The 10,008-nt window shown below is 39.0% G+C and overlaps 1 protein-coding gene across 3 annotated transcripts in view; it reads left to right on the forward strand.

The window, feature by feature from the left end:
* creb3l2 (cAMP responsive element binding protein 3-like 2) overlaps nt 1-9,210 on the forward strand; it is a 107,102-nt gene extending 97,892 nt beyond the window's left edge. For all 3 annotated transcript variants that reach the window (XM_051077804.1, XM_051077805.1, XM_051077803.1), the window contains exons 5-13: nt 272-474; nt 561-707; nt 1,140-1,198; nt 1,651-1,719; nt 3,825-3,924; nt 4,116-4,245; nt 5,866-6,103; nt 6,638-6,750; nt 7,033-9,210. In XM_051077804.1, the coding sequence (XP_050933761.1) occupies nt 272-474; nt 561-707; nt 1,140-1,198; nt 1,651-1,719; nt 3,825-3,924; nt 4,116-4,245; nt 5,866-6,103; nt 6,638-6,713 (1,022 nt within the window). In that variant the 3' untranslated portion in view covers nt 6,714-6,750; nt 7,033-9,210. The remainder of the gene's footprint in view (nt 1-271; nt 475-560; nt 708-1,139; nt 1,199-1,650; nt 1,720-3,824; nt 3,925-4,115; nt 4,246-5,865; nt 6,104-6,637; nt 6,751-7,032) is intronic.
* The last annotated feature ends 798 nt before the right edge of the window (nt 9,211-10,008 follow it).

The raw sequence follows: 10,008 nt of genomic DNA on the forward strand, positions 1-10,008 counted from the left end.
AAAAGATAATGAAACTTTAATGACTTAAAAGTTGTATTTGGCCATCTGACTCTGTACTTACTTACTGGAAAATCCTCTCAAACTGCAAAATGGATTGAGTTGAGATAACTGATGCTGACTTAAGGACCAGCAGCATCTCAAGGAAGTTTTTTCTCAGAGGAAAAAAAAGCTCAAGTTTTGTCCTGAAATACTTTAGATTGTTTCTTTTATCCTGAGAAACTGTCATTTCTGCCTCTGTTGTGCTCGTTAATCAGTGAACCTTGTGTTTCAGGTCTGGAGTCTCTGCAGATGCCTCCCACTCCTCCCAGTTCCCACGGCAGCGACTCTGAGGGCAGCCAGAGCCCTGTCCACGCCCCGCCCGGCCTCTCCTGCCCCACCTCTCCCACCAGCCCCTCTCCATCCCAGGCCAGCCTGAAGGTGTCGCCTCGCGCTGCCTCCTCCCTGTCCAACTCCCCTCTGCTCACTGCTCCTCATGTGAGTACTGACCATCTTTTAAAACTGTGCCAGTACGATGAGAGAGTTTCTGAATCTGGGTTTTTTTTTTTTGCGTGTGTGTGTAGAAACTGCAGGGGTCAGGGCCGCTGATCCTGACCGAGGAGGAGCGGCGCACCCTGGTGGCCGAAGGTTACCCTGTTCCCACCAAACTGCCGCTCACCAAAGCCGAGGAGAAGGCGCTGAAGAAGATCCGCAGGAAGATAAAGAACAAGGTACAAACTACAGCCTGGATGCACAAATATATTAATGTTATTGTAGAAAGAAATAAAGAATAGTAAAACAGTGTTTTTTTTATCCGTGAGAGTCTGTTTGCACCTGTTTTATTCAACCTGACATAAATAAATTCTAACAAGAGAATGTCTAAAGAACAGGAGAAAGTTAAACCTGAATAAGAATCAGTCAACAGCAGTTCCAATCCCAAATATCTGTTAATTGTCTCCAAGCCATTACACTGGTTCAGCCAGTATAGTAGTTCAGATAACTGTACATACCTGTTATTCCAGTATAGGCACCAGTGTAATTTTGTAACTCAAAGCCAAACACACAAATCAAACTTTGTGTGATTATTTATCTAACTGTATTCCCTCCTTTGTTTTCTCTCTCTCTCTCTCTCTCTCTCTCTCTCTCTCTCTCTCTGTCTTCAGATTTCAGCTCAGGAGAGTCGCAGGAAGAAGAAAGAGTACATGGACGCTCTGGAGAAGAAGTAAGTCCTCCTCTTCTTGTTCTTCATCCTTTCATCACACTGTATCAAAAACACTGAGTCACTCTACGGAAACAAACCTTAATTCATTTAGATTCCTGATAAACTGAAATAATCTTATAAATGTTAAGTATTTAAATAATCTCCTGTTTGATAAAATGACTTTGAACCATTCAGTAATTAGAATTTCTTGCACTGAAGCGTTGAATTTTAGGATTATCTGCAGGATGAATGTCACAGAATGTAATGCTACAAAGAGAAACTAAAATTTGTCACTTACAGTAAATAACATGCAATGAATGTTTCATGAAAAAGACCATTTGGAATATGTGCAGCATAAAAAACTGAGATTATATACTAATTATTTAGTCATGCAAGATAAATGTGATTTACTGTACATTGTGTGGAGATGTCTGTACAGTCACTGACCCTGCAGTACTTCTGTCTGACCACAGGGTGGAGACCTGCTCCAATGAAAACAACGAACTACGCAGGAAAGTGGAAACTCTGGAGTGTACAAACAAGTGAGAGCCACTGTCTCGATATTATACCTACATATACATACACTTCACTTCATGTGTGATTTAATGTATAATAAATGTCCTCACATTTCCTATTTTAGACCATTAACTCATGATTTCCATGAGGGATCCTTTGAAGTAACAAAAGTTTAGACATCATATAAGATAATTAATAGCTAGACCTTCTATAGCTGTATCATATGGGTAATATAGATTATAATTAATGCACATATACACTAATAATACTGCAGGAAAATACTGTCTTTCCTGATAAAAATTAGGATATTTGTCTTGTCCTCGGGCGTCACCATAATGTGTCTGTGCTCTGAGATTAATATTGCTGCCTTCATGTTCCTCATATTTTTCCTGGGAATCATACTGTTTTCAACTCCACCCTGTTTTTAATCAAACTTTACTGCAGCACTAGAGAAGCTTTCGTTTTAATACAAAGCTGTCTGTTTCTTCTGACCAGCACAGTGTTTTGGGAAAATACTTGAGCATCAGGAACGATGACAAGTTTGACTGCAGTCAGTCACTGAGATTCAAGGATGGTGACAATCAAAAACATCAGGCGTTCAGGCCTAAAAATGTCCCTCTGTCTGCCTCCAAACATCCTCCCTTTCTTCTGACAATCCTTTAAAGGCTTTTTTTGTTATATTATTATTACACACACGCACACACACGCTGTAGTGATAGAGGAGCAGCAATGATGTGTCGGGAAACACTGACTGAATTTTATTATTTGCAAATAATGCTGAATGGAAAGCTCCCCGTGGATCTGTTCAGCTGCAATTTTGCACCCATGCATAACCATGAGGTTATTTTAATGTAAAATGCTCAAGCTGCTTCAAACAGGCTGTGTTGTTTGCTCCTGTCATGCACTGTGTGAGTGTCTGTGTGTGTGTGTGTGTGTGTGTGTGTGTGTGTGTGTTATGTATACCTGACTTGACTGGAACACAGCTGTTTTGAGTTGTATTTTGCACTCAGTGGTTAAAGTGGGCTTAATTATCACTGTCTAAAAGTTAAATGAACCAGTTGCGTGTGTGTGTGCATGTGTGTGTGTGTGTGTGTGTGTGTGTGTGTGTGTGTGTGTGTGTGTGTGTGTGTGTGTGTGTGTGTGTGTGTGTGTGTGTGTGTGTGAGCGTGTGAGAGTGTGAGGGTGTGTATTTATGCTGGTGCACCTGGACAGTGTGCTTGCTTGTGTTGTTGGGAGACTTCAGCTGCCTTTCTAATGAAGCAGAACAACACCTCAGTGGAATATCTGACTAATGCTGAATAAGAGACTTTAACACTGAACAAACACCAGTGAATGTGTTCTTGCTGGTACACACCTTTATGAATACCAGAATAGTTTACGATTCATCAATCGACTAATCGATTATGCTATGTAACAAAATTTTCTTGTCCAGTCAGAAAATATTATTTGCCAGTTACTTATGCCTAAAGTAAATGGAAAAGACATATTTTTCTCTTCAAACTTTACTTTTGTGACAAAAGGTCATTAATGAAGCTCAGTGGGAAGGAACAAGAGGCTTGAGACAGATTTGTCCTATGGTTCGGGGCCTCTTGGGCAATCACAAGGCCAAAAATGATGTGGAACTACATGTAAATCTTTATTCATATCTTGTTTTATTCAGACCTTATGTAAATGAAAATGTATAAATTTGTCAGTTTTTACACAGAAAATTTCATTATCCAGGTCACAAAGGAAAAGTTTGAAGGGATGGAAGAAATGGACATTTTCTATACTTTTACAACAGACATAACATATACCATCCAGGAACAAAACTTGTGTCACATATTACTATTCAACAAATCATTTCAGAGTTTCACTGTATGCCTGCATTTAACTAACCAACCAAATTACAGTAGATAATGTAGAGACAGCATACATAAAAAGTACATAATATACACAGTGTATACAGTAGATAAGTAGAAGTCTAAATGTAACAAATCTACAGAAAAAAATGTTTTATTGTGTTCAAGTTTAATCCATTGTCATATCATTTCATTCCCCACCCAAGTGCATCTGTAGAGTTCATCAGCTGCATGTGTTACATTGTATGTGTGTGTAATCTGTGTATGTGTGTGTGTGTGCTCCTCCCCAGGTCTCTGCTGCAGCAGCTGCAGTCTCTGCAGGCGGTGGTGGCAGGCAAAGTCCACAAGTCCTGCAGGGTGGCTGGCACCCAAACATCATCCTGCCTAATGGTAGTACACTGTGTGTGTGTGTGTGTGTGTTTGTGCACGCTAACAGGAGATTGTGATGATGATGAAACATTGATTAAAATATTGAATTGGAAACATCTGCTTCCATCTTTCATTGGCACATTAGCAGCTTAGCATTTTGTGTGGTTCATAATTCATTTGCCTTCTCTCTCTCTCTCTCTCTCTCTCTGTAGGTGGTCGTGTTGTGTTTCGCTCTGTTTTTGGGGAGTTTTTACCCCAGCAGTCTGACTCCGTGCTCCACCATCACTGAAACAGGCCTCACTTCTAAACAGCTGGCTGACAAAGAGTCCTACACAGCCACAGGTAGTTACATCAGTGTACACACAAACTGTACACTACTAGAACGTAAGCACTTCAGACACTTCAAAGTATGTCCACTTATGTGACATTATGGGTTGGATTTCTGCAGAGACAGACCTTTTTATTAAAGAGTAAGATCATTTTTGTTTAACCACAAACATCACTGTATCTCACTACCAGACTCCATTTACAAAAACAGTAATTTTACCTCTCAGAACACAGCAGCTGCTGGAATACTGCTGCCTCGATCGGTTAGTTAGTTTGTATTACTGTGTGGTACTTTTACTTATGTATAGGGTTTTGAATACTTCTTATACCACAGAAAGTCACACAATAACACAAACTAACTAACAGATCAAGGTAATGGTTTTCCAGCAGCTCCTGTGTTCTGTTGGTAAAATTATTGTTTTTGACAAAGGAGTCTGGTAGTGATATGTAGAGATGTTTCTGTTCTTGTTGGATACTGCATGGATTCCAAGGTCCTTGATTGATTTTTGTCCTTATCAATCCTTTGTTATGGGAAAATAAAGCCCAGGTTTTAAAATACTGGACTGAAGAGGTTCTACGAATGGTTTTAGGAGATTTTTATTAGTCAGCAAGAAGGCTCTACTGGTCCGTGAGGAGGTTATGGAGGTCTTTTGGAGGTCATTAAGAGGATTCTAAGTGTAGTTTAGGAAGTTTTAGTTGTCAGTGACAAGGCTCTAGGTGTTTTTTAGAAGGTTCAGGGAATGTTAAGAGGTTGTAGTGGCCATGGAGTGAGGTTCTAGGAGGTCCTAGTAGTCCCTCAGGAGATTATAAGGGTCTTCTAGGTGGTTAAACACCTATGGGAGGTTTTCAGGAGATGTGTTATACAGCATTCTCCAACACCATCAACAAAACACAAAATGACTCCAGTAGAATTCAATACACTTGGAGAATTTATGAAACACATTACTAACACACCACGGTTTCTCTACCTCTAATTAGAATTTTCCCCATCTGTAGCTGCATACATAAATACTTACTGTACACTTGTATCTGTATGTAGTGAAAATATGCACTCTGCACAGTCTGGCTACCAAAGAGTCATGCATTCATTAGAAAGTGGCCACACACACACATTCACACAATGAGAATCACTTTCATACACTTTTCAGCTAAACTGACCCGTCCTGCTGTTTCCATTGTAATGAATCATTAGCTCCCGGTTGTAAAACTGTGGAGGTCCATTACAACATTGCCAATAATCAGATTCCACCTACAGCGCTGCAATAAAAGCTACAGAGACTGATTAGCAGGGTTGACCTTTCACTACATCCTCTCCACTACCTCCCACACACACACACACACAATAATAGAGACCAGATATAATTTTCTTAACAATCAAATCCAGTTTCCTGTCCCATCCTGCCCACACTCACAAACAGACAATCTGAACTGTTTTTCAAATTGCAGATAATTACATGTAGTGCTGCAGTGTTATGAAGTGTGTGTGCGTGTGGGATAGTGTGTATTTGTGTGTGAGAGTGTGGTGCCACTGGGTGTGTGTAGTCTGAATAGTTTAAAAAAAATGTATAATCCTGTTAAAGAAACAAAGACTTCAGAGCACAAAGTTGCAGTAAATTTTTCTTTCCACTCTTTCAGTGAAGTCGAGGAATCTGTTATCAACCTTTGAAGACGAGCAGCCGCACCTGCTCGGCCTGGGCGGCGAGTATCCTGACCAATGGGAGGACACGCCGGCCGTCGTCATGGCAGTTTGGCGTCACTCAGAGCAACAGAAGCTTGGGGTGGAGCCCAGCAGGGTGGAAACACACCCACCTTTCAGGAGTAAAAACAACGATACGCAACAGACACAAAAAAACCTGCTGCTGGACCTGCACAGGTAAACACACACACACACACACACTATACACTCAGCATGAACACACATCACAGAGTGATGAAGAGATTTTATATTAGTAGAATATGTTTTGAGTCTCTGTGCTGTCTGTGTGTGTGTACATTTTTATTTTTATTCCTCATTTTTGTCTTTTTTTGTTTTCTTGTAGTCATTTTAAGTCTCTGTGGTATTTTTTGTGTCTCTGTAGTAATTTTTGTCTCTTTGTGGACATGTTTTTTTTTTTTTTATCTCTGTGGTTCTTTTAAGACTCTATTGTCATTTTTTTTCCAAATATGATTACCACTGTGGTTGATTTAAGTCTCTCAGTGGCTGTTTTGTGTGTATGTCACTTGATTGATCAAATGTTTCAGACTGGGATTCTGATCCACACGTCCTCTGACCCCTTGGCTCTTTGGACAAAACAGAACCACCACCTCTGTGGCACAGCTTAAAAACAAAAATTGTCCATTACAGCCAGAGCTTGTTATGTCAGTGAATGTCTCCTGTCTAAACTCACCTCTGTGATTTGTCTGTCAGGTCTCTGGAGCAGAGGGTGAACGAGAACAGTAGTAAAGTGATAGAGCTGGAGCGAACGGTCAACGAGACCTCCTGAGGTCGACATCAACGGCCACCACCCTCCCTCAGCCCTCACCCAGTCGCTGTGCTAGAGTAGCAGTAGAGCAGTCGTCCATCAGGGTGGTTCGATCCGCTCCTCCAGTCTGCATGCCGAAGTATCCTTGGCAAGATACTGACCCAATTGCCTCCGATGTGTGTTTCACATCGTGTGTGAATGTGTGTGAATGTGTTTAAAAAAAGCACATTAATATATAGAATATGTGCTGTGTGAATGTGTGTGAATGTGAATGTGATCTGTAGTGTAAGCGCTTTGAGTGTCGAAAGACTAGAAAGCGCTATATAAGTACAGTCCATTTACCCAACTTCCTTTATGCCCCATGATGACCTTTGACCCCACCCCTCTAGAGCATGGTTCAGTGTCCTGGAGCAAACCTCATACAGTAGTTTCCACTGCTGATTGTTTAAGGTCATTTTTTTCTGCCATCTCTGCTTAATCAGATACACTGTAATAGTAATAGTTAATAATAATAATGATAATAATAACAAAGGGGCACTGGTTGCCTTAATTTCTGAAGTAAAAGTTGCACTGAATAGTTTTTACATGAGTCAACTCACCAGTTTTATTTGTCTTAATTGACCCGACTTGAAACACTGTTAAAATTCAGATAAATTCAAATGAATCTAGTGAATAATGTAGCGTGGCATTTATTCCAGTGGAAGTGTCTTAAAATATGACATGTGAGGCTTTTTACAGGACACTGACGAGGACCTCTGTATTTATAGAAACCTTTTTTTGTTTGTTTTTCAAATTTTTATTTCTCTTTGTAGTTGTATTTCTTTTAATATTAATGTTTTTATTCAATTCCAGTAATGCATACATCACATTTTGATACTTTTAATGTGTTTATACTGTATTTTGTGATTTTATTTTATTGTACTCTTTTATATATTGTTTATATGTCTTCATCTGACTCAAGATTTCATGCATGGAGGGCTTTTCACCATATTTCACAGTTTAAAAAAATACTGACAGAAAATTTTTCCAGTCAAAAATGAATGTTTGCAAAGGAAAGAGTGGTTTATTCTTTCCACAAACACTCATATTTGACATGTGGAGACCCTGTTAGCGATGTCTCAGACATTTGGACTTAGTTCTGTCTGTGTGATGGTCACTGTGTGCAAATCAGGAGTCAGTATTTGAGGCTTTTTTTCTTACAAAATCATTTTAGTTTTGGTCAACAAAAGCATCTTAAAGATTTGCTTTGAGGAACAGTTTGATATTTTGGGAAATATGCTTATTTGGTTTCAAGCGCCTCCAAAGCTTTCTAAGTAACAGATGGAATGTAACATGTTAACTAATGTGCCTTACAGATGCTGGTAGGTGGATTTTTGTTACCTTTTGGCAGAGCCAGACTAACTGTTTTTGCTAGCTTCATATTGTTTCCAAACATGTCAACTATTCCTTTAAAAGAAACATGTGAGTGGACATTTTAAAATGTGTAATGGAACCACAGGTTTCACTTTGTGCACTAACTTTAAAGGTGTTATGTGTCAGTTTTTGCTATTACTACAATACCAATGAGCAGCTGCTTATTTACTGAGTCACTGTTAGTGTTCAGTCTGTCCTCAGTCCAACATGAGTAGATGAAGAAGTAGTGCTGCCCAGAGGATGTATTCTAACCTCTTGTCTTGTAACACAACAATGACTGAAGCTATTGGTAAGGCTGTTAATGCTAACACTGGCTATGTAGCGATAGCAAAAACTCACATATAGCACCTTTAATCCCCGCTTTGCACACTTTCACCATCAGCTCCAAGAGTCTTTCTCTGCAATTTTTCAGCATTTGCCAAAAATATTTCTTCCCAGAAATGAAAAAAAGTATCTATTTTTGTAAATATGAGTTGTTAATAAATAAGGAAGTCTAAATGTGTCTGGGATCTGCAGTTTATAAACCAATCCATAATTCATTCTGAATCTTTTTCAGATGCAGTGTTGTTGATAAATTATGAACGTTAGAGGCCCTAGCTTCAGGGTTTGTCCTGACTTGCTTTTGGGTTTAGTTTGATAATTACAGATGATGGCTTTAAAAGTCTGTTCATGTAAAGTATGTAACAGATGGGGTTTTTGAATTTCTGAGCTTTATTGAAACATGTTCTTTAATGTGTATTCCAGACAAAACCAGACAGATTTGTATATCTAGGTCTCATATTTTAAAGTTTTGTAGATCAGTGACTACTTACTGTCACATCTGTCTGTGTGTATCTTAGTGTTGAGGAGCCAAAACTACAACACATTCCTCACTGCTGAGCCTGTATAAGTTCTACAGGAGAGATCATAGGTAACATTTTATTTTGAAATTTTAATGAACAGTTCTCTTCCAGCTAAGTCTGAAACTATAGCAGCCAGTGGACAGTGTTTTTTTTCCAAATCAGATTTCATTTCATTGTTGCTTTTGTGTAAAGTCAGCCTGACTATAGGCTTCCTGTCTTTTTTGCTTTCAAGTGAATAAAGTATTTTCCTTAGTAAAAGCATATTTCCTGTTTCTGTGTGTGATCTGTTCTTGGAGGATCTTCTGGGTGTCATTTTTGAAGTTGAGGTTGACTTGCTCTGCTTGCATTTCTAAAATATACAGTATCACTGTCATGATAATGGACTGTATTCCTAGTTTTACCATGTACATACCATGGTACAGACAATGAACCATTGTTTTGGCCATGGTACAAATCATATAAAATGCTGTCCCATGGTACAGACAATGCAATTATGCAGTAATTTTGTTAGTGGTATGTCAACATATAATTAAAAATAATATCTAAAATACTTCTTTCAGTGAATGATCATGATTTGTTGCCAGCTTCAAAGCATTTTTTCTTACAACTTTAAATTAAGTTAAGACCAAAACTCCATTAGAACAGAAAGGCATCTCATGGTTAACACGCTGGTCTATAGAGGAGCTTCTATCTCCTCTAAAATGACAAGGATCCTAAAATAGATCAGCAGCAGCGCCTCATAATAAGTAGTGCGAATTGCTCTGACAGTCCCTAGACAATACACAGTCCCACAGCTTCAAAACAGTCCAGTCTCATAGTAACAGCAACAATAAATTCCACTACCGCTCCAGTTATGGTGCGTTGTGTATGTCATAAAATCGATATAAATAACAAAGAAGACTTTTCTAAAACATGATGAAACACTTGTCACAGAGAGTCGGTGAATAGATGAAGGAGCTGAGATTTGATTTCACACTTTGATTTCAGGATTTCAGGAGTTCTCAGGCACACAACTTGTTAATTATAAATGAAGAAGCCTTTCATCAGAGCTTACACAGAAA

Source organism: Lates calcarifer, linkage group LG18, assembly GCF_001640805.2.
Source record: "Lates calcarifer isolate ASB-BC8 linkage group LG18, TLL_Latcal_v3, whole genome shotgun sequence".
NCBI classification, from domain to species: Eukaryota; Metazoa; Chordata; class Actinopteri; family Centropomidae; genus Lates; species Lates calcarifer.